Source organism: Ursus maritimus, unplaced genomic scaffold (assembly GCF_017311325.1).
Source record: "Ursus maritimus isolate PB19 unplaced genomic scaffold, ASM1731132v1 scaffold_5, whole genome shotgun sequence".
Classification (NCBI taxonomy): Eukaryota; Metazoa; Chordata; class Mammalia; order Carnivora; family Ursidae; genus Ursus; species Ursus maritimus.
This window is the reverse complement of record NW_024426663.1, coordinates 56,323,758-56,348,883: the sequence shown is the minus strand read 5'-3', so window position 1 is coordinate 56,348,883 and position 25,126 is coordinate 56,323,758. Positions and strand designations below refer to the sequence as shown.

The 25,126-nt window shown below is 48.8% G+C and overlaps 1 protein-coding gene across 1 annotated transcript in view; it reads right to left on the bottom strand.

Annotated features, from left to right (window-relative positions):
* Positions 1-25,126, bottom strand: part of SPOCK1 (SPARC (osteonectin), cwcv and kazal like domains proteoglycan 1) — a 266,304-nt gene that overhangs the window by 106,643 nt on the left and 134,535 nt on the right. The window contains exon 4 of the mRNA XM_040622703.1: positions 19,922-20,048. Coding sequence (XP_040478637.1) covers positions 19,922-20,048 — 127 coding nt within the window. The remainder of the gene's footprint in view (positions 1-19,921; positions 20,049-25,126) is intronic.

The window sequence follows — 25,126 nt, the reverse complement described above, 5'->3', positions numbered from 1 at the left end:
CTATCGAGTCACTTCTCTGTGCGAGGCATTGTGTAAGCTGCTGGGGATGAAGCAGTGAGCCGAAAATAAACGCAGTTCCTAATCTAAGTTACTCAGAGTTTACTGGGGGAGAGAGTTCTTAATGAAGCAACCTTGCAAATACAAAATTAGACTTTAACTGTGGTGAATGCCAAGAATAAAAGGTATCCGACCCTGCTGAGATGTTGAACAAGGGGCCCGACCATCTCGAGGACAGCGGGGAAGGCAGCCATGGGGGAGTAACCTAAAGCTAGGATCTGCAGGACGAGTAGGAGTTTGCTGTGCTTCTGTGAGGGGAGGGGGAGCCCCTGAAGGGCTCACTCCCACCTCTGCCAGCATCCTTCACACTTCTCATACGCAGCTCAGCTATCACCTCCTCAGGAGACCCTCCCTGATTTCCCGGGGGAGGTATGATGCCCTCCCATGTGCCCACGTGGTGCTCTGCACACGCCCATCTTTATGAAGCCACTTAACAACCCGGGACTCCCATTTCCCCTTCTGAGCTGGGAGGTCTATGAGGGCAGGGACTTCACCTAATAGGTTTTTTCATCTGCAGTGCCCAGAGAGCAATGAGTGATGAATGGCAGGACAGACAAACGAACAGATGGATGGAGCAGTGCTCGTCACTCCCACCCAGCTCTCCTGTCTCTTTCAAACATGCACGTCTGCACGCGTCAGTGTCTGGGCAGTCAACAGCCTCTTTGGGCTTAGCATCATGACTCTGTGCTCGCCCTGTCTCCCCAGGCTCCTAGAGGTCAGTCTGGAGGAGCTGTCATCCTCATCAGTGGGCAGAAGGGCAGAATCATCCCCTAGCCCCAAGAGATTCTGGAATGGAGGAAGCCCAGGGCTACATTCTGAAGCTACTCCGGCACATTTTGAGAACTCTATGCTTCATTCTATCATCAAATCTTTCATTCACAAATATTTACTGAGCCCCTCCCATACATTACACACTATTCTAGAAACCAAGCAAGAAACAAGACAGACATGGTCCCTGCCTTCTTAGAGCATATAGTCTGGTGGAACAAGGGAAGTAAGATGATTGCAGACACAGGTAATTGGTATGGAGAAAGCAGAGCAATGGATAGAAAGTAAGTGATGGCGAAGCTGGCCCTGTTGTGTGGTGGTCAGGGAGGGCTTCTCAGAGGAGGGGACCTTCCAGCTAAGACCTGCATGATGAGAAAATAGCAGCCATGTGAAGTTCTGGGGGAACAGTATCCAGGTAGAGGGAATGGCACACACAAAATCCCTGATGCGGGACGAGTTCGGCATGCCAGGGGGAGAAACGTACATCAAGGTGGCCACACAGAGAGACGGACAGAGAGACATGGTAAAGTATGGTTTGAGAGAGGCCAGATCATGGCGAACCTGGGGAGCAGGGTAAGGATTTTAGACATCATTCTACAGGTGATGGGAAGGGCACAGGTGTTTCAAATGTTTGCTCAGCTGCTCTGTGAGGAACCAACCCACCCCAGGGAACAGTACCAGAAAGAGAGAGACCAGTGAGGAGGCCGAGCAGTGGCCCAGGTACAAGAAGACAGAGGCAACAGTGTCATGGGAATATCAATGATGACCTGTAGTCAAATCATGCTATGGTTTGGAGATGAAGAGGACAAGGCTCGCTAATGGACTGGCTGAAGAGGATGGGAGAAAATGAAGAGTCCAAGAGGACGTTGAGGTTTGGGGTCTGAGTCCCTGGGTAGAAAGTGGAGTCATAGCAGCTTGGGGGACACCGTGGGCAATGAAGAGAATCATGTGTTAGGGCCACACTGAATGGGAGATACCAATCACACATCCGAGGGAACAGTCCTAGCAGGCCATTCAAACACCATTCTGCCACCGCACCATGCTATTAACATTCACTGCCATTAACCCAGCAAATCTCAATACTTCACGGACTTTAAGGACTGAAAAAGACTAGAACTGTCTGGGTTCTGCTCCATCTAGGTTCAGGGCCAACTCTGTCACTTATAGCTGTAGGATCTCAGGTAAGGAGCAACCTGTTCGTGATGCTCAGTTCTTCTTCTGTGAAAATGAGACCAAAACTGATTCACCCCAGGGTGGCCAGGCCCCGACTGGAGGGGGACCGTCAAGCGCCCAGGCGGCAACAGGTGCAGGGCCGGCACTGGGCTCGGGCTCCTTGGCCCCGTTTCTGACAGCCAGGCCTGCCCACCGCCGACAAGCTGCGGTTCCCCATTCTTATCATTAGCTATCACTCTCCCTAGGTTGATGAAAACTGCACGAAGGGAAAGAGCCCGAGAAATTCCAATGCAATACAGTAATACTGTTTTGAGTGACTGAAATAGCAGGTCAAGAAAAATGACAGCTACAGGGATAAAAATGTGCATCTACAAAACATGCAATCAGGAAAACCTGTGAGCTGTGAAAACCAAGTAACCTCAGGAGCCCTTCCTCCCTCCCCCACAGCACCAGCTCCCGTGCTACCCAAGAACCCGGCAGGGTGAGGGGTGGCCGGGAGGGAGGGGGCGCACTCTCATTGAGAAGGTGAGGTCCCTTTGGAGGTTAGCCTGGGGAGGCTGTTAGCACCGAGGTATGTGACAGAGCACTTTGTTTATGTGATACAATAATGGGGTGGTGTGGACAGGGCCCCCAGGGGGCCCCGCAGCCCGCCTCATCCTCAGTCTCTAACTCCTTGCAGCAGCCCCCGAAATTGCTCAGTCACGAGCTAGCTTGTTTTCTCCGGGGGGGCACTCCACTCTTTCACCGCCCAAGACAAAACAAGAACATGTTTCCATGACGACCACTTCTGAGCAGGGTACTTGGGAGAGAACGCCACACAGGGGCAGTGCCCGTGGGGTCAGCTGTCCCCCAGGGAGACCGAGCTCTCTGCCGCACGCCACCAACACCCACACACCCTGATCAGCTCTCCGAGCCAGGCCTGGGTCTCCCAATCACAGTTTGGGAAAGAAAGGGTCTGCTGACGGGGAGGAATGGATAAAGACGCCACTGTGAGGGAACAGTTCAACTCCTCAGGAAAAGGGCCACTCACGACACTTTAAAACCAAAACAGCAATGGCAGCGCAGCTGTGTTTAAGAAATCCATGAGCCGGCGCAGGCCCTTATCTATATTTAATTGCCAACACAGGACTAGCGGGATCCTCAGACTAGAGCCATAGGATTTCTTCGAAGTTAGGAAAAAGAAACTTCTTCTTCAATTAAGATCTGATTTTCTTGTCACTAATTGAGTTCCGCCCCTCCCAGACTACTCTGAGTCAGCTCTGTTTGACTGACTTCAGCCGTGTTGGGATTAGGACCGTCTGGACTTTGCGTCATCACTATGACTCTGTGGTGAGGCCTGGCCCCTCCACTGAGGAGCTGAGGGACCACAGCAGTGTGAACAGCCGAGACTCTCTGTCCGCATCATTCCAAGAACGGGTTGAGTACTAGCATCCATCTGAGAGGGCCAGTGTGAGAATGAGGTATGATCTCGTCGTGTCAGGTGTCTATGTAGCCTGGCTGGTGACACACGGTTGACACGTGGTGTGGGATGGGCACCGCTATTGGCGTGGATTGCGGGTAAGTGGTCAGCAGTGCCAACAGGGGGTCTGGCGTACAATGCCCAGGTCAGGGGACAGAAAGGCGGCCCATGGAGAGGGATTCTGGAGCAGGCCACGTGTCCCTGGCTGCGTGATTGGAGGGGCTGCTTTTGCTTAATTCCTTTGAGTGGGGGCTTTCCAGGAAGGCACAGACTGAGGCCCAGCTCACTGCTCCCCTCGCCTATCTGGCAGACGGGGCTAGGGTCACATTTCTGTCCACTCTCTCCAGCCCAGGAATGGTCAGGCCATGGCCAAAGCTGCCGTCACTCAGTCCTCCAACAGGATCCTGCCTCAGAGATACACGAACCTTGGCTTACCAATCCCAGCAAAGCTACTCCCAAACCCTAGAAAGTGCAGCCAGCTCAGTCCACCTGTGTTGGCAACCTGCACACGTACTGAGGGTATCAGAGGGCTCAGCAAGTCTTTGACGAATGAACCAACCGTGGAGCAAGGATGAGGTGATGTCAGGGTGAGTGGAGCGCAGCAGAGAACATTCCCACCTGCAAGGCTGCGGGGGTCTTTGCCCACTTGCTACCACCTCCTCACCATCCCACCGGCTCAGTGAGATGTTCTCAACTCAGGCTCACCCTGATATCACCAACAGGAGCTCAGCCACACCTGACCCTGCTGTGACTTGGTGTTCACTGCGCGTCGGTGGAATGAGCGAAAATGGACCTGAGTGCCGTTTCACGCCAACAGGCCAAGCACCTACCATGCTGGGGGCTGCCAGGAGATCAATAGTGAGTGAGAAAATCCTTGCACCAGCCAGTGCCTGCTACAGAGGATGCCCTCATCTAAAGAAGCTTGCTACTGTTCTCGCCATTACCGCCTCCATCAGAACGTGCAGCCACCGCCACCCCCCAAGACCTCAGGAAGACAGCGTCAAGTGTGATGTAAAAAGCTGGACTGTTGGGGCCAGATGGAGGACAGGTTTTCTAGAACAGGTCCTCGGACTTCCTTTGGGAAGAGGCAGATAATATTTATAGATGGTTTTTCTCTGTGCCAGATACCGTTCTAAGAATTTAGAATGTTCTAATTAAACCTTTGCAAAAACTCTTTGAGGTAGGTGTAATTATTTCCATTTTGTACCCAGGGAAACTAAGGCACCAAGAGGCTTCAGAACTTGTTCAAGGTCACGGCTCACAAGCTAACCTGGGATTTGAGCCTATGCCATCCAGCCCCACCAGACAAGCTCTTAACCAAGATACTGATGCGTGAATCCTCCCTCCAAACTCCGACCCAGCGCCTCACCCTGCCCATGCCTCTACCACGCCCCTCCCCAGGCTGACCTAGGAAACCCTCACTGTTTACCATCTATCTTCCCGGAATCAGGAAACAACCTGGGGACAGGACCCATGTCCGGCAGGGTTCTGATACCCAGTGGTGTGTTCGATGAGTGGAGGAGCCCACTGTCCCCAGAAGAGGGTCTCAAAGCTGGCCCAGAAAACTCTGTGGCCTCTCTGATTCTGCACACTTGAGGGTCTGAGACAGGAATCAGTGAACAGAGCTGAACACTTGCAGAGTCAGAAGACTGAAGCAGTCCCTCTCCTAAGCATGCGGCCCTCAGAGGCACTGTCTCCCTTGTTCCCCTGTCACCTACAGGACTGATGGCGTTGTTCTATCAGTCACAGCAGCCATGCCACTCCTGTCCTCTTTCCCCTCACCTGCAAAGACCACTGGTTCTTATCTCTTAGGATTTATGTACTTGGCATAGTTTCTTCTTGCCATGCAGTGAACCCTAACCATCCCTCTGGCCCAAGCAGACTTTCCCTGCAAGGCCGCTAGGTCTGCAGGCGCCACGGGCCGCCCCAGGAGACCTGCCCTCTGCCATCCCAGCCGCTCCTGGAGTTGCTGTTCTGGCTACTGCTCAGTTTCCCAAGACCTCTGCTTCTCGAAGAGGGGCAGAAGGACAATGCAGCCAATGAACACCGGGCTCTGCACCCCAAGGGATGTGACCATCCCGGACACACTGCAAGTAGAGAGAATTCTCCAGGAAAGAAGAATCCGAAGTGACTGAGCGTTCAGGGTAACTTGCATCTTTTTTTCTTTCAAAGCTTCACCGGTAAAATCTCTGGACGGCTCCAACTCTGGTTTCTGCCATCATTACTCAGCCTAGATGAGGCTACAGAGTGGGGGCGGGTCCCAGCGCCAATCAAGACAAGCATGCAGACCCACCGTGGCAAAGTGGACGAACGTGTTATACCCCGGACATACTGCACAGGTCTGGCTTCTTTTTAAAAACTTTCTCGACAGCCGTATTGAGGCCCAGTTGGCATACAATTAACTACACGTATTTAGGGTGTCCAAGCTGATGAGCCTTGATAGATATAAATAACATACACACGCACAAGACCTTCACTGGACTCAGGGTCATTAACAGATCCATCATCCCCAGAAGGTTCTTCCCGCCTGTCTGTAATCCTGCCCTCCCACCCCTCCCCCACCCCATAGGAAACCACGGGTCTGCTTTCTGTCATTATAGATTAGCTTACATTTTCTGAAGTTTTATATGTATGTCATCAAATAGCATGTACTAATGTTTTGGGGGACTGGCTTTCACTCAGCATAATTATTTTTTTGTTTATTCATGTTGTTACATGTATCAGGAGTTTATTCCTTTTTATTTCTGCCTACTATTCAATTGTGTAGATGCCCCACATTTGCTCCTCTAGTCCCTTGGTGGACATCCGAGTTATCTGAAGTTTCTGGCTGTTACAAATAAAGATGTAAGCATGCGTGAACAACTATGTCTGTACACATATGCTTCCCCTCTCTTGGGTGGAGACCTACAATTAGAACAGCTAGGTCATACCTACGGTACTTTAAGAAACTTCCCAAATGTTTTCCAGAGCGCTGCACCATTGTACGTTCCCACAGCAACACAGGAGAGCGGCAGTTCTTCACTCCTTTGCCAGCACGGGAACTGATTGGTCTTTTTGATTTCAGACGTTGCAGTGTTGTGGCATCTCACTGTGGCTGTCATTTGCATTTCCTCGATGACAGGAATGTTGAACATCTTGTATGTGCTTATTTACCACCCACATATCTTCTCTGACGAAATGCCTGCTCAGATCTTTTCCCCATTTTTACTACGTTGTTGGTTTACTTATTATTGAATTTAATTCTTTATATATGCTGGGCGCAAGTCCTACACCAGATACACGATGTTCAAGTGTTTTGTACTAGGCTGTGGTTGCATTTTTCATTCTCTTAACAGCGTCTTTTGAAGGCAGAAATGAAAAATATTTACCCTTTTTATATTTTAAGCAGCACTCTTCTGGTATTGTATGTAAGAAATATTTGCCTAATTCAAGGCCACAAAGATTCTTCTATGTTTTCCTAGAAAGAACTAGAAGTTTTATAGTTTTAAGTTTCGTATTTAAGTCTATGAGGTATATATTTTTATAGTTTTGCAAATTTATCACTTCGGTTTTTCCTAAAACTGTCCTGCACACACAGCTTCCTTCCTCTTGTTAATATTCACTTTCTGTGTCCAACACTGGAGGTAAGATTAACAGGAGATAATTTCTCCCCTCAAAGAGTGTGGTTTGTTTTTTTTTTTTTTCCCCACTTAGGAAAAATTTTCAATATAGGCCAAAGTAGAGAAATTAGTGCAATGGATCTCCATAACCTCAGTTCAACAGTTTTCAAGATTTTGCCACACTGGCTTGATCTTTTCTTTTCTTCTTTTCTTCCTCCCTTCCCCCCTTCCTTGCTAAATTATCTTGCGGCAAACCCTCTATGTTCCCCAGAGTGTATCTCTTTAAAAACTGTGGGTTTTTCTTACCCAACTACAATGCTACTATCCTACTTCGTTCCCCCTTCCTGATTTTCCTAAGAGTCCCCCAAACATCTGTCCCTTTTTCTATTTTGCTGGCTTGTTTCTCTTTGGGTTCAAACAGTGTCGACAGAACCTTGGCAGCTATGTGTCCCACTCCTCCTTCTTTCAGGCACTAACTGGGCCCATTTTCTGGCTCCCCGAACCCCTCGCGTTCTGAATTCGCCTGTCTCCCTCTGCGGGGCCTCCTTTAACACCTTGCTTACCTAGCACATCCTGTAAATGGAAGGTAGCACCGTAGGCTTGACTAGAGGTAAGTTCAACTTCTTTTGGCAAAAATACTCCACACACCTGTGAGGCCCACATCTGACCACAGGACCCCAGAAGACGAGCAAGGCCAGGTGCCCATTTCAGCAATTCTGTGATTCATCTGAAGGTTCAGGAGTTAACTGCCTGAAGTTCATTATCAACCTGCTGCTTAATGGTGTCATCCACACTTGATCATCGCCCACATCAGCTGTACCATCAGAGGCTGAAAAATGGTGATTTTCTAGTTCTGTAATTACTTCTGCATTTACTAGCTAGACAACTTCTATAAAGAATCTTCCCCTATTGAACAGAGCTTTAGGGTTGCCCTGAAATATGATTTGTACAGAAATAGTAACTGTTTAATAGCTTGTTTTTAAATGCAAAATTTAGAATAAGGAGCCGAAGCCTTGGTAAAGGAGTTTCTGTGTGTTTCCTTCATTAACATATACTTGTAATGATTCTGTTTCTCCCTTTCAGAGTTGGCATTTTCTGGTAGCATAGAATTCATTGCTTAAGTTTTACACTGTCCTATTTTTATTTAAACATTCTGAGCATTTGTATTGATTTTACATGAAAACCTACCTCTCAGGTTCCTGGGGGTCTAATTCTACAGTTTATTGTCTGTGCTACTTCTTGCTCATGGTGGTTTACTTCACTGTGGGTTTTAAAGAATTACGAGTCCTGTCTGGCAGGGTTTTGAGGGAATCCTGTGAAGCTGGATCTGATGGCTCAGCCCTCCAGAGAGCATTTACATCTGCAGGAAACTCAGTGTATTCCCGCACAAGACTGCTTTAAGTCAATTAACCAGCTTCAGGTTTTCCATCCCATACCAAGAATATAAATGGCAACCACAAACTTGGGTCACCATCTACTCAGTATGCCCACAGGACAGTTTACCAGCCGCTCTGTGTCTTAGATCCGTCATGAAATGTTTGGTGACCAGCCTTCCCCTATAGGAATGAACGCAGGTTCTTTCTTTAAATGTTTTGCAGGTGATCTTTTCTTTCCCAAACCAGAATCCAGGCTGAAACTGACAAGTGTTCTTGCTTTTTGACTTTACCAATGGGTAGATTTTTTTTTTTCTTTTTAAATCAAACCTACCCTTTAATTCAGGGTAAACGCGCTGAAGCTTCTGGATTTATGTGTGGGGTCTCACCTCCAATTTTCCACCTCGTAAGAACTTAAGGCACTGTCTCTGGTCTGCAGGTAAGCTGTTACCCCTAAAAACTCTTGATGTGATCAGCTGCCGTCCAGCTCCCCATGCCCCAGGGCCCCTAGGGTCCCCAGGGCAGTGGTCAGCATCCACTCTGGTTTTCTGTGCCCCCACCTCTCAACCAGGGATTTCCCTTACATCTTACAAACTCAGCTGTTTCAAAGGATACTCTATCGGGGGGCTTATGTCCTGGTTTTCGGACTCTCCAGCTCATCAAGAGACTAGGCATACACTTGCCTATGAACAATGCCAAGGTCGTGTAACGATATGCCTGCAGCGGTGTTGCTGGAGCTCAGGAGAAAGAAATGGCCGAACTTAGCATGACAGGCTCACAGAGGCTTCACTGAGGAGATGCTTAGGCTGAGCCTCACAGCTGAACCCTCAGAAATATGGTTATTCCCTTTTCAGTGGCGGGGGTGGATGTGGGTAAGAGAGGCTCGATCCATTCTATCTTCCCATGGACGTTAAAAGGCAAAAAGAAAACAAACAAAAACACAACACAACAAAACAAAAACCAAGCAACCAAACTAACACACAAAAACGAAGGGTGCATCCTCTCTACTCCACCCCCATCCTGCTTTGTTTGGTGTCACGGAATTGGGTTGGATGCTGGTGTGCTCACAGGTTAGGCGGCTGGTGTCGAGAGCTTCCGGATGGAAACACAGAACATAACAGGGGCCGTCAGGGAAATTCAAATCAAAACCACACTAAGATAACCACCTTACGCCAGTTAGAATGGCAAAAACTGACAAGGCAGGAAACAATTGCTGGAGAGGATGTGGAGAAAGGGGATCCCTCTTACATTGTTGGTGGGAATGCAAGTTGGTACAGCCACTCTGGAAAACAGCGTGGAGGTCCCTTAAAAAGTTAAAAATGGAGCTACCCTATGATCCAGCCATTGCACTACTGGGTATTTACCCCAAAGATACAGACGTAGTGAAGAGAAGGGCCTTATGCACCCCAGTGTTCATAGCAGCATTGTCCATAATAGCTAAATCGTGGAAGGAGCCGAGATGCCCTTCAACAGATGACTGGATTAAGAAGCTGTGGTCCATATATACAATGGAATATTACTCAGCTATCAGAAAGAACGAATTCTCAACATTTGCTGCAACATGTACGGCACTGGAGGAGATAATGCTAAGTGAAATAAGTCAAGCAGAGAAGGACAATTATCATATGGTTTCACTCATTTATGGAACATAATAAGTAGGAAGATCGGTAGGAGAAGAAAGGGAAGAAGAAAGAGGGGGGTAAACAGAAGGGGGAATGAACCATGAGAGACTATGGACTCTGGGAAATAAACTGAGGGCTTCAGAGGGGAGGGGGGGTGGGGGAATGGGATAGGCTGGTGATGAGTATTAAGGACGGCACGTATTGCATGGTGCACTGGGTGTTATACGCAAGTAATGAATCATGGAACACTACATCAAAAACTAGGGATATACTGTATGGTGACTAACATAATATAATAATAATAAAAAAAAGAACATAACAGGGGAGAGGTGGGGGACCTTGCTCAGTAGTGCCTTTGGGGCACCCCCCCATGCTGATGCGTAGTAACATCTTTTGATCTCTCTACTAGGAGAGGAGAAAGCAAATAAACCCTTATCGTGTGCTCCAGCTGACCGGTCTGCTCTGGGTCCCCAGGTTTCTGTACCCCTGGTCTCTCGTCTGGACACCACTTCACAGCAGGCTTTTGGGAGGATGTGAGTTTCAAAGCTGTCCTTAGTACCTTTGGATAAGAACTCGGGGAAGCTGCTCTTGTGGACACAGGGTCTTCCCTGATGCCAAAGTCTGCTGTTCGGAGCATATTACTGGACAGAAGCGAGGATCTTGAGAAAGCCACCCTTGACCAGGGCATGAGGCATTTCTGTTCCATGCAATCGTATGTGAACATGAGAAACTGCTCCACTTGTTTCAGAAAGGGGAAAACCCAACAACTTGCTTTGGTGAAAGCAAGAGCGTCATTAAAGCCATTTCCCTTGACATGCAGTCACGGCATCGCTTCGTGGTCAACTCTAACCTATCTCATTCCCTCACATGACATACCGGTACTAGCCCAAGACTTAGACAGTGAGATCAGTTTCTGGGAGCGTTACCCGTATCTGGGGCTCCACTGTTCTCTTAGAACATGTGGTGAAGAAGCCTGACTGACAGCATGCCAACAGGGAATATTTTGTTTGTTTCTTTTAAAGAAAAAGAAAAGCAATATGGTAGTGAACTTAATTTAAGTTGTTTTACAATGATTTAATTAGATTTATAGCACTGTGCAAATTCACTCTGGCCAGGGACCTGTCTTCTAAAGGAAGGGCTGGCACAGATCTCATGAGCTTTGCAATTTTACCTAATCCTTAATTTCATCTCCCGATGGGGTGAGGATGGACATAATTGTGTTCAGGTAATTGCTTTATCAAATGGTTTAATTGTGCATTGAAGAGAACTGACAGCAAGGAGGTTATTCTTCCTAACGTGTTTTTAACAAAAGCACTAACTAATTACATGGCATCCTATTCAGGGCATTTGAGAAGAAGAAATGAACACCTATTCTTCCAATCTTGGTTAAATGCATGTTTGCATATAGAACATAGAAATAAGTAGTAAAATAATTAGCTGAATTGCTTCCTTCTGCTGTAACTTTAGAACTAATCTGTACATTGAAGTAGTCTGTATAAATTCTGTGGATACGTTTTCACCATGGACGGCGTTTGAACATCTGTGCTTCCTGAAAATGTCACAATAACCATTTTGCCTGAAAGTTTATCCTCAGGAGCCAAAAAGCCTGTGTTCTCTTGGCATGTTCCAAGAAGAAATAAATGCTTAATAGAACGGAGGACAGATGTGCCACATGATCAGAAGGAAGTATAACAACATTAGGCCAAATGGTGGAAAAGAATTCTGAATTAAAAGAATGCTGAGTCTACTCTACTTTGCATGAACATTCTCTTTACCTGGATCACTAACATGTCTGGTATGGACTTGCCTTATATGCCTGTCTACGCCTCTCATTCATAGAAACACAGAATGCCTTAATATATTCTTACGGGCTCAAGTTGTCATTTAGCTGAAACCTTTAATGAGGTTACTATATTTGACATTTCAGGAGGTGATTATGTAGTACACTGCTTTTTAAATTTTCCTCGATCCAGGAAATAATCTTGCCCTCCCTCTCCTCTGGAAAAAATACTACCCTTGGTCCTAGTAAACGGTAGGGAGGAAGAAGGTCATGTGGTCCGATATTTGATTAAAGGATGGACATAGGACTCAGAAAGAGCCAAGTGGAATCCTTCCCTGGCGTTGAAGCAGAGACACTGGTAAATGTCTTTTGAGTTTCTGGGCTGAGAGGAAATGAATCTGGGGCTGTCAAAATCCCTATATCCTGCCAAGGGGAGAAAGCCTCTTTGCAGAATGAAGCCAAGCAGAGATAGACAAAGAGAGACAGAAGGAAATGCAGAGTTGTCAACACTGAATTTCCTCTTCTTTCTCTGAGGTCTGCCTACCCCAGTATACTTTCTAGCCTTATATGGCAGTAAATCTTCATCTGGGAATTAGGCAGAGTGTGAGTTATGTTTCTGTCACTCGAAATCAAAAGCATCCTGATGATACAGCTGCTATTTTACATTACTTTTTAGATGGCTTTCCAGTCATCCAAGTAAAGACGGATTGAAGAGTTAGACCAGTGTTCAAGGATTTGCTCTGCTGCTTACGACCTATGCTGCCCTTGGAAAAGTTTTAATGCTGCCACGATCACATCTTTAATTTGGGACTAATAAAAGTCCGACCTCATAAGTTTGTTGTGGGAATTGGATGGAGTGATAGGGGAAATACAGTACTATGGCTCTCAGTACAAGGTCATGGTACTTAATACATGTTTAGTAATTAAGTTCTATTGTTTTGTTGCTGTTCTTGTCATGATCAGGATTATTTAAAATATTACTAGGATAGAGACTGATAGGTAACCCCAATATCCACTGTATCCTTCCTTTAATTATTTAACTTTCAAATTTTAGCTAGGCACATAGCTGCTTGGAATAAAAACTACATTTCCCAGACTTCTTTGCACCCTCATGGAGCCTTGTGATGAAGTTGTGTCCAATAGGATGTGAGCAGAAGTGACATGGGTGACTTCTTAATTGTGCTCCCTTTCTTTCCTCCTTCTTTCAGGATGGGGCACAAGCAGCCACCTTGGACCCCGATGCAGAAGTTCAACAATTCCATTTGCTGAGAAAGAACAATGAGCTGAAAGGATCCTGGTCAGCGACCAGCCCTGGGCTGCTTACCTTTGGAATGTTTGCATGAGGGAGAAATAAGACTTCATCCTTTTTAAGTCTCTGTTTCGTTTGGGTTTTTGTTATAGCAGTCAGACCTTAGTCCTAACTAGGACACGACCACTATTTTACATATTATTTGTACTTGCTCCTTCCAAAACCCTGTGAAGGAGAAAAGGGGAAGATGACAAAACTAGAGCAAGAATTCTATTTAAACCAAGAGCCGAGGGTTTTGTACCCTGAATTCCAGCTCTCATTCTAAATGATATTTGGCTGAGGAAAGGAAGGTGAAAATGAATGAGGTCTGAGTGGAAAAGGCAAAGTTGGGGCATCAGCCATGGGAGATGTGCCCCTGAATCTCGAACTGTTTAACATACAAAACACAACCGCTGAGAGTTGGTTAGATCCATGGAGTATTTCTCCAAAGTCATAAAACCTCCTTTGCTGGCTTTTTCTAAGCAACAGAAAATCAAAATAATGGAACCTACCATGTGACCCCCTCATCAGACTGTTGGTGTCCACGTGGTCCACGGACACACCACTGTGTTCTCCCCTTGCTACTTGACAGCCCAGGGGGATGGGGTTGGGATTTTTAATGTTTCTTTTTCCTCCACAGGGCCGCCAGATGGGCGCATCCAATGGCTCCCTTAATTGCTACCGTCCTCGTACCCTTGGGCCATTACTACTGCCACTGTGTCCAGTTCCCTGACACACAGAACATGCAAACGCAAGCCCGCCATCTTTTGTGGCCCATCATCTGACTTTCTGCTTAGCCAGAAGCAAGGCCCTCACCACAAGCCACTTGCAAGGGAAGACAGTTCTCACCCAGCAGGTTCTGTGGAGGCAGGGCTGTCCAAAAATATCCCCCCAAATACTGACACTCTCAACTCTGCTGCAAAGCAAAGCAGAGTTGCTGTACATAAAAAGGTCCCATGCCTGTCATGGTCACGGGGCCGCAAGAGCCTGGGGAAGATCGGGAAGAGACACTGAACTTCAAACTATCTTGCAGAGTCTTACAATCCACACTCTGGATTGCTCTAACCCTCAGAACAGCCTGTGCATGGGAAATGCCGGCCAACAGAGACTCCATTTGCCAAGAACTTCAAACATGACCTTTACTTGGTAGCAATTGTTGGAAACTATTAAGATGACTCTGAAAATAATATAATCTGCAGCGACAATATGTTGAAAGAAATGCCAACCCTGTAAAGCAAGCTCACTCCCTCTCCCCCTATGTGTGCACACTCAGAACAGAAGAGAAACATTTTCCTCCACAGCAGTTCTTAACTCTGCATCTCTCTTCGGCGTCTAGACATAAATGAGCCATTTGCTAATTGTTTAACAGTGATTAAGGGAGTAAACGTTCTGGGGAGGGGGGTGATAGCAGAAGGGTGTTTGCCTGCTTGTTTTCCAATTACCAACAGCCAGGCTGATGTGGGAGAACAGAGCTGGCTCTCAGGGGTGCCCAGCTCCATTCGGGGAGCCCTCTCTTCGAGGTCAGGCCAAGCACTGGTGGCTTGTCACTGGGAAGTGAGCAGTCCTAGCACTGACATCAGAGCTTTCATCAAGTGGGTCCAGACTGAGAGGGGACTCAGTGAAGTCCTGCTGAAAGAGGCCTTTCCACCACAAACAAGATGTGGAGCATCCAGGCCCCTTGCCCTTCGAAGCTGCCAGGAACCCCAGAGCTACTCCGGTTTCCAAAACAGCTCTCCTCTCCACAGGGAGGAAAACTGAGCTTGTCCACTTGAAGCCCAGGTACCAGACTGTCATCAGGTGTGGCTATGCAGCCCCTCTGCAAACAGACAAAATTAGAAGTTGGCAGCCAGGAACCCAATAAGCTTCCATCCTTCTATGGGGATGACAAGAGAGGAAGCACGGGGGTTCAGAGATGAGGGGTTCCCAGCTGGCCCAGGCTGAGGCCATGAAGGTGTTGGCAGGAGAACTTGCAAGTCCGACCAGGACTAAGATGGTGAAGAAGACATTTTGCTGAGCTCGGAGCTGAAATGACTTTCTGTGTTTGAAATCCACACCGTCACCAAGACTGGCTCTGACTCCCTGAATGTCTCTGTGGGCTGTTTGCTGCCCATTTCTGCAACAACTACACACATCCAGGCCTCACACCCACCGGCAGGCCCTCACAGCCACTCTGCTTCTCTTCCTGCCCCTAACCATCCCCACCCTTCAGCCAGCATAAGCGAATCTGAAACCAGAAACCCTCAACAGGATCCACGGGGCCATTAGGGTGAACTCCAGCCTCCTCACATGGCCTCTGAGGCTGGGAAGAAATGGCCCCTGATCACTTCCTAGCCTCATTTCTGTAGCTAAGCCCCTGTCCCTGGTCCACATGTGATCAGCCATGCTGACACTGTCACTGGCTCCTTCAGGGGCCATGCCGTCCTTCATCTCTCTTTTCTACCCCTGCTCCCATCTGACAGATGAGTGGCCCTCCACACCACTCTTGCTCTAGCTGACTTCCAGCTTGAAGATCTCAATGGAACCATCACTTCCACTATGAAGACCATTCACATGTCCAGACTAGTGGAGGTGGCCCAGCTGTGTCCTGCAGCACCCAGAACGCCCCTCAGCTGAACATCTCTCGTAATAGAAGGAGGCTGCTTTTCAACTTGCCTACGTTTAAGTTCCATGAAAACTTTGTCTGCTTTGTCCTTTGCTGCAATACAGCAATTAGCTCTGCCACAGACAGAGGCTGTTCCTAAGCACATCCCTCCAGTTCTAGGACTGACTGCTCTGGGTGTAGAAGCAGAAGGAAAGCTCATGTGACGTCACCTGAGGACAAACACCCAGCAGCTGCACCAGAGCTGCTGTGCAGGCTCCTTCTTCCTCCTGCTCCTGACAGTGTGCCCATAGCCTTCAGGTCCACCCAGGAGACAGCAAACACTCCCCGTGGAGTCCTGTGATCATGCACTGTGGGGTATGGGTTTCCCTGAGGATGATGGGGACCAAAGCTGCAATATATTTTGCCAACATTGATTTTTGTGAATTTGACCTATGATAGCAAATCCCTCCTGTTAAACATGTTTCATGGTCTCGTCTGTCCTTGGTTTCCTGACTCCAGGGACCCAAATAAAGGCTATAACTCCAGGGGATAGAGTTTATTAATAGCACATTCACTCTTATTAACTGACCATCTTACTCATGGTCCTCCAACAGCTTTGTCTGTAAGACTAAACTGTCCTCTTAAACCTCCATAAAAGGGTGGCCATGTATCTGGGGGCAATAATTCAAATACTTCCAGGAGTAAATCAGACCAGACTGAAATATCTTCCTTCCAAGGGGGTTTAGGACTGTCCTCGGGTTCAGAGGTCTTAAAGCAGTCAACACATGGCTATTGACTGACTACTATTCGATTCGTTTCTTCAGGACAAAGAAAATGCCAACTCTCTAGAAGTTCAAATAAGGTAGAAAACTATTGGTCTAATGCCAAAGACCAATACCCACACCATTTTCCACTGCAATGCTACCCCTCCCTGACTCCTTCACTTTGTTTTAGCTTCAAATACAAGCTGCTGATTACAGACATGGAGGCAGGAAACCTTGGGTTTCAAACTCTGCTGTTGTCTGTGGCTCTGTGGGCCTCAGTATACCCCACATGGAGAATGGGGAGAAGGATACAGCTCCTAATAAGAATGCTTTAGGTCTCTTCATTTGCTTCTGGAAAAGACAGCTGAGCCCATCTGGGAAACCGAGGACTCTGTTTCAGCTGGTGCTGGAGTTCACGGACACTAGTGCAACAGCGGGCTGAGGCCAATGAAGGCTTCGAGTGTACAGCAGCACCTGGAAGTCACACTCCTTTTGAAGAATCAGGAGTCATTGCAGGACTCTCCCAAATCCCCATCCTGCCCCTCAGACAAGCTATTTATTAGTACCGGTGAGCAGGCAACCCTCTCTAACAAAAAGCCAACTTTCCTGTCCAGACTGCAGGGGGCCGTGACCAGCAAGCACTTCCTGAGACATTCCCTGGGCAACTGACAACACTTCAAGCCACGGCTGGCAGGTAACTACCGCTCCCTGTAGCTCGGGGGTCACGGGGAGCCGGCATTTGAAACTCCTTTTGCAAAGGACAGAGGCGAGCGGGCAGGGTTTTGCTGGCTTCGACGTGCAACACGCCACTTGCCCCAACAGCCCTGATCACCCACTGACATGTCGTGGCCTGTCTCCAATCTCAGGCTTGAGGATCAGTTTACTCCAGAGCTGGAGGGACTCATTTGAACAGTGCACCCTGGATCTTCGCAAGGAGAGAAGCATTGCAAGGAGCCTCTGACTGTCTGCCAGGGTCCCGGGCTGGGTGTTTAGCTAAGCAACTTGGCCCGGGGTGGGGACAGCTTATTTTTCTCAATCACTAAGCTCTCTGCAACCCATTCACTCCCAATCCCGGATGGGTTACACAGACCGGCTTCTCGCCGTCCCTTCCCAGCCAGAGTCCTGGGAGGCTCCCCTCTCGGCCCTGATACTGTCTGAGCACCCACTGCGACTGCACCCTGTACCCAGTGAAGGTGGGGACAGGCTCTGTTTCTGTCTCTGGGGCCTCACATTCTGAAGGCCGACACGGAGAAGGCGGCGGTTACAGTAACAAGTGTCCCCCAAGACAGGCACTGCCCAAGACACGCTCACGTTCCAGCTTTGGCTACAGCTCTCCTCTGAGACTGCTCTCTCACCTTCCTTCCCCCCCAACACCACAATGTGATAGCCACACAGGCATCCTCTTCCTTCTTCATACACTCCATCCTGCCTCAGAGCCCTGGCCCAGGCTATTTTCCCTGTCTGAAACATTCTACCCTCCACTCTCCATTTCAAGGACGCTCCTCAGAAAGGCCTTGCCTCACCGTCCCTATAGAGCACCCTCTCTCCCTCTCTCTCCCTCTCTCAGCCCCATTGTAACAGTCGCCAAAATTTGAAAGTGCCTATTTATCTGTTTGGTTACTTATTTATTTCTGCCTGCCCTACCAGATTGCAACCTCCAAGTGAGCTGGAATGGTGTCTGCCCCGTTCCCCACGGCCATGTTCTGCACAGGGCCTGGAACAACTAGAAATGTTCACAAACTACATCCTGAACCAGTGAAGGAAAGAGCTTTTCTGTAAGGAGCGACAACGGAGTAGGAAGGCAGCTGGCTCTGGAAGGCTCCGTTAGTAATGAGAACGGGCCTGGGTTTAGTTTCAGCAGGAAGAGGAAAGATATCCAAGCATTTTAAGAGGGAGAGACACACAAACAGACCTTTATTACAGAATCCTCCCCACCTCCTCCGTCGTGCAGGAACGGCCTTTGAGGGCAGGGGAAGGGCGGATGGGAGTAATGAGATCTATTAGGAGACGTTATAAAAACCAAAGTCCTCACTACTTAGTGTGGTCTAGCAAGCAGCAGCATGGACACCACCTGGGAACTTGCTAGAAATGTAGAAACTGAGGCCCCATGCAAGACCTTTATATCACAAGGGGCATTTTAGCAGAAACTCCAGGTGACTGTTCACATCCCTAGAAGCGGGACTTTGGGTGGAAGACAATGCTGGCCTCATCTGCCCTTGGGGGATGGGAGATAGGACAAATTCATTCGTGCCCCCCAAAACCCACAGTTCCAGACGTATGCAGGATGCCAGCAGCGAGCCCTGCTACACAAACTATCTCAAACGGATTTCATCAGGGGCCAGAGACAGGAGGGGAAGGGGCAAGGGTGGGTATGCTGAGCCGAGCTGAGCTATTTAACCAGGATGCACTGCGATCCTGGACAGAGAAGCTCTAATTCCTAGGCAGGTCTGAGGCTGGGGACGTAAGGATTCCTGACTCTGGCTACGAAGATGTGTGAACTTTTTTTTTAATTTCCATTCTAAATTTCCCCAGTACCTGGCACAGAGTTTGCCGCATAAGAAGGGCTCAGATGATATGTGTTGAACGAATAAACAGTCAAAGAGTGATTATGACACTGAGGTCCTAAAAGCAGATTACATGGGCCTGAGTACAAGCGAGATATACCTTCTGGCTTCCTGTTTTGCTAAACATATCCCCTTTAGTTAGAAAAATGTGAAAATCTGAGAGGATACAACTCTGCTGTCAGTGAACAAAAATATATCATCTGTGCAACAGAGAGTCAGCGGGAAAGCATGGTACAGCCTCGAGATAACCCGAAGAAGCCTCTGAGGACAGCAGGCAGCCCCCTGCCCAGGCCTGCAGGATCTCCACAGTGTCAAGGATAGGATGGTGAGGGGCTCACAGGAACAGAAGCTGTAACCTGTGTGTGCAGAGGGGGAGGGACCAAGACGGGACCCAGGCCAAAACCACAGGGTAGTGGGGCCACAGGTGGCCAGGGTGCTGCTGATAGCAACTGTCGTCAGCCCCAGAATCTACTCACAAGTGAGCCTCAGAGACGACAGGAGAAGAGAGAAACCACTGCAGCTTGAACTGTGGGAGATGGGCAGCCACGTCTTACAGCAAACTCCGGAGACACCCAATGGCTGAGCTATAGGACTCACATCTTTGGAACCGCCTGCTACCCCACCTTCTCCAGGAAGCCTGCCTGGACTGACTTCAGGATGACGTGCCACCCTCAGAACCATCCTTTCCCCACCGTCCTTGATCACTGCCGTTCCATGGGAGATAACATTTGTATCCTGTCTCCTTGGCTAGAGTCTACTCATGCAGCAGCCTCTTGAGGGTGAGGCCCAAAGCCCACCGAGAGTCAGGGCCCTCGGGCCGGCACAGAGATTTGTGAGAACATGCAGACGTGGGATATTCTGGATGATGAGAGAAAAGAGCGGAGGTGACTGACCTTGGACGTGTAGGTGTGGCCATCGGAGCCGCAGACCATAGCCGAGGGCGCTGCGGGGCAGGGCTTGCACTTCACCAGATTCGACGGTCCGACCCAGTGCTTGTGGGCCACGCTCCCCTTCTTTTGCCTAGGGACGGAAAGAGAGGGGATAAGTTCACTGAAGCTCTGGTCCCCGCAGGTCGCACCTGCAAGTCGCCTGGAAAAAAGTCCAGTCAATCAACAACGGGGCTGGTCAAACAGCCAGGCACGTCCTGGAGGCCTTCTCAAGTATTCCCGTTTGTTCCAACACGCTGACAGGGACCAGAGAGTGTCCTCCGAAAGCCCCAGTTCCACCCACCAGAGGGACCGAACACAACAACGTCACCATGAGAAATAACGGGAAACGCCTTGGTGACATGGAAAGACATTCATGGCACATTAGAAGAAACAAGGAGGGAGCAGCCACATCGGCTCCCCGAGCCCCCAGTCCAGGGTGCGCATGTCCGGGGCACCCGGGCACAGCACCCCAGAGTTCTCACTCCTCCGGGGCTGACGGGCAGCCTTCCCAGTGGGCTGACACACACACAACTCAGACAGCAGTTTAGACAGAAACACATCTCCAAACACAACCAAATGACTTTATCACAGCTGTGGAAAACGATCTCTGGATACATTTTGAAGCAATTTCAGCCCAGCTTCCAATCTGCCATTCTATAGAGGCTCTGATGTGATGTCACTTTCAACTGCTAAAATAATCAGAATTCTACTCTTCCATTCCGGCTCCAGTTTCCCCCATCCTAACCTGTGTCATAATGACAAATGGTGCTATTAGGTTGGCTTATGTCCACGGAAGGCACCCCACCCCTGAATCATAAGCCACTGAGACAAAGGCCTGCAGTGACTGCGACCTTCCTCTCGTCGCCCAGCTGCTCCCCCGACAAAGCGCAGGGAGTGACTCTCACAGCCCTGGGGCAAGCTCCAGCGGGAGAATGAGCGTCTCTGGACAGCAATCATGGTGTCCTGCCAGTGTTTTCCTCTTGGTAGTGCTGCTGGTGGTTAACCCTTGGGCTCTGGAGTCCAAAGGCATCAAGTACAAATCTCAGCTCTGCCACTTACTCACTGGATTGGCAGGATATGTAACCCTGGAACGGTAAGTAAGCCTCAGTTTCCTCATCTGTAAAATGGGGGTAGGCAGAATCTACTTCAAGCTGGTGGCATGAGGATTAAATGAGCTGACACATGTACTTGGTATAATGCCCAGACACCAGAAAGCCATAAAAATGTCAACTGTTGCTCTGATTCTTATTTGCCCCAAAAGCAGATGAGGGTATAGAGACGGAAATTACCACTGCGAGAGAAAAGTGACTTCATTCCAAGGCCCGAGACTTGGAACGGCATTTAACTCTCCAGATGAACTCATGGGGCCACAGAAGGAAAGCTTTTCTACTAGTTATGGAATAAATCTCCAGCTCCATATGAATTTGGATTTGGAGTCTCTTCCAAATGAAAGAAAGCGATCTAGGAAGAGCAACCCCCAACGTGGTTCTCATCCTACCTCCAACCTCCCCTAGCCATTTGGGGAAGGCAGTCCAAGGAGTAGGTCTGTTTGGGAAACTACCTTTGAGGTTGACCCTGTACCCATAGCACAACCTTTAGGGCCATGAGGGGATCCCAGTCTGGCAGGGCCATAGGGCTGGGCCTGTCTGACCAACGAAATGAGAAAGGAGGTCCCAGAAGGACGCCATGAGATCACCTAATCCAGCTTACTCGTTTTATGAATGGTGAGAAGTGAAGCCCGAGCTGGGTAAGAGCTTTGCCCAAAGTCATGAAGACAACAGGCGGCTAGGCCTCTGATTATGATGACACTGGCGCAGTTGCACAGTGACCAAGGATGACTCTCTCCTCTTCAGCCCCTGTCAGCCCTGCCTAGATTACCAACTCGAAACTTCTTTGGGGGTCCCCGCGTGTCTGTCAAGGGTGGTCCTCTCTCCAACGCCTCCTTGCTTCCATAGCAGCTGCCCACCTTGTCCTGGCCGCTCTGTCCGGAATAAAAATATCTGCATTCCTGAATCACACAGACATGAGATCTCCTAGTGTCCTTTGCCAAACTTGACTCCTTCAAGTTCTGTTCCGGACTAGAGAAGAAGGGAGGCTGGGTGATGGGACTCCACGCAGCAGCCCAGCAGGCTGTCAGCACGGGGTGAATCTGAGAGTCCGTGATTCCTTCGGCAGAACGCTGCACATTCATCATCATTCACATGGCAGATGTCTGACACCGACAATGAATCCGCAAACACAGGGAGCGGTTCCGGCATCTGGCAAGCCCTCTCCTGGGTCAGTCCCCAGTGTGCATGGCCAACGCTGAAGCAATTCTTGTTACGAGTTCCCAGAAAGAGGCTCTAAAGTCCAAAGAGTGGGCAGCTTTGCTGGAGCAGACAAGGATGCCCCAGAGGAAACAAGGAGCTGAACCAAAGGGAGAGGAGGGAGAACTGAACACCGAGCCAAACGCTTTGAGGAAGAAATGGAATCACCTAGTCATGACCCGTTAATGACAGGCCGTCCCTACCCCTGGACCTAAACTTCACTGTTAAACTAAGTTTATAGTGGGGACACAAAGAGATGAGGCCGGCTGATTGCTGGCTGGCTGGGTGCATCATGGCGGCTCCCTTGATCCCTGGGGGGTGAGTGGGCGGGTTTCTATGCGCTGACCACCGCAGTGCTCACTCAGAAGTTCATCACAAAATCACTGTCAGAACAAGGAAATACCTTAAAATGAACCTAGTCCAACTTTATACATGAGGAATGAGACACAGACGGGAAGTGACTTGGCCAGTGACACACAGAATTACAGCAAAGCTACCTCACATGCATTTGTCAAAATGAGGTTATCCTGGAAATGGTTACCCTGCTCTGGGACCACTTTAATTCCTATTTTGGCATCTGTATTTTCATCTTCAGGGCTCAAATTTATAAATAAGACTCCTCTGAAACATTGTCCCTGGCTCTACCCTGCAAAGGAGGAAGCTGAGCATACCCAGCATTGGGCGGCCATGGAGGCACCATGACCTCTCTCTCGTAGGATGCCTTGGGGACTAGAGGTAAAGAGGCCAACCCAATCTAAATTTTCACTTTTCCAGTGAAACAAGCCTACCTGTCATAGTGGAGCCAACTCAGATGTTCCTCACCTTACTAGGACTCTAGTGGACATGGCACCCAAACCTACGGTCTCCCTCCGGAGACCAAATTATATAAAGTTATATACAAGTTTATGTGAACCCAAGAAGGCAGAACTTTCCTGGCTACTGTATGTGTATTTCAATCCCCAAAATTCAGTCCAAACCCTAAAACTTAACCAACCCAGTCAAAGCAAGGGATTAAGCGCTCGGACTGTAAGGTATTTCACTTCTTAAGTCAAAGACTGAAATTCTATAAAGGGGTCTTGATGGAATTGCCCTACCCAACTCCACAGACATTCATCACCTGGCATGACACAGCAATTCAACCTGGGAAGCAGGCCCTGCCAGCCTTTCAACTGGCCACGAAGCCCTAATTCCACCTTGACCTGGCTGTTGCTAGGGGCAGCCACACCTCCTACCCTACTAACCGCACCGCAAAGAAAACCCCAACCCACAAGCACCCCAGCATGGAGAGCAGACAGACAACAAGCAGGTCACGGGCATTTCTTTTTCTCTTGTGCTTAACTGCTTATTCTCAGTCCTTTTGATTTTAAAGTTTACCAAAATTCCCAGCATTTATGTTTCTGAAGCAGAGTGATGCTTCTTAAATACAAATCTGATGACGTGACTCCCATACTTAAAACCTCCCTCTTCCCCCTCTTCCTGGGGCACAGGCTGAACTCCTTGGTTTGGGTATGAAACTGAATGAGCCTACCTTTACAGGTCAGTGTCTGCTTCCCCCTGCTCTCTGACACTCACACACACACACGCACACACTGACCACACACCACCAAGTATCTTGCCCCGGCCACTCTCTGCTGCTTCCCAGAGCCCACCAAAAATCGCTGTGCACCTGTGCCACCATGTGGGTTTCCCTCCATCTGCCACATCTTCACTGCTACCCACATTGCTCCCCTCCCTCTCCTCTGCTGCCTAAGGATTTCCACAAGCCCCAGTTCAACCCCTCCCCCCCGCCCCCAAGAAGTCTCCTGGGGCCCCTCCACAGGCAGTCTGGCTACATGCCCATGCCACGGTGGTCCTGTAATCACTTCTGGTCAGGCTCCCGCCTAGTCTCCTCGTGAACCTTGCTTCGACTTGACCAGATGTTAAGTGGCTCCCATCATTCCGACAGGACGTGGGGTAGACTCAGGCTACAAGCCTTGGACCCCATCCTGGATGCCTCCCTTTCGTGCCCTCACCACTTCCCCCATCATTCGGTCCTACTGATCCAAGTCCAGCCAGCCCTATGAGCCTCCTCCATGTTTCCATATAAGCCATGCCCATGCAAGTCTACATGGACTGCGTACTTTCTGCCTGCATATGTCTGTCCCTCATTCCAACTTCAAATCCATGGCCCTTCATGACGTCTCTCTTGAAACTGTGAGTCCGACCTCAAGGAGAACTGATCATGATATTATTTGTTCCAGCATTACACCTGGTTCAGACCCAGCTGTGACATGCACTGCATCATGAAGTGGTTCTTTTTGACTCTATCTTCCTCAGTGTACCGTCCGCACCTCAAGGGTAGTCACTGGGTCCTAACATTTCTGTGCTCCTGAGGCTTGGAAACAGGGTCAACCCTCAACACGTGAGTTTATTCAATGAAAAAGGTGAATTCATTAATCTGGACCTTTAGACCTTTCTCCTTTTATTTCTGGAAATTATCTGCACCAATTAGATGACAAACCTATCACGTGGCTTTGAGCAACAAGAACTCAACAGACTCAGAAATCCTAAGTCAAACTGAGGGCTTCAGAGGGGAGGGGGTGGGGGACTGGGATAGGCCGGTGATGGGGATTAAGGAGGGCACATATTGCATGGTGCACTGGTTGTTATACGCAAACAATGAATCATGGAACATTGCATCAAGAACTGGGGATGTACTATATGGTGACTAACAAAAAATTACAAAAAATAATAAATAAATGAATGAATAAATAAATAAATAAATAGAAATCCTAAGTCAAACTTGAAAAAACAACGAGCAAAAAGTTCTAAAGACAACTGAGAAGTGGGTGGAGGGAACTGTCCTCTGGACCTCAGGGCTCAA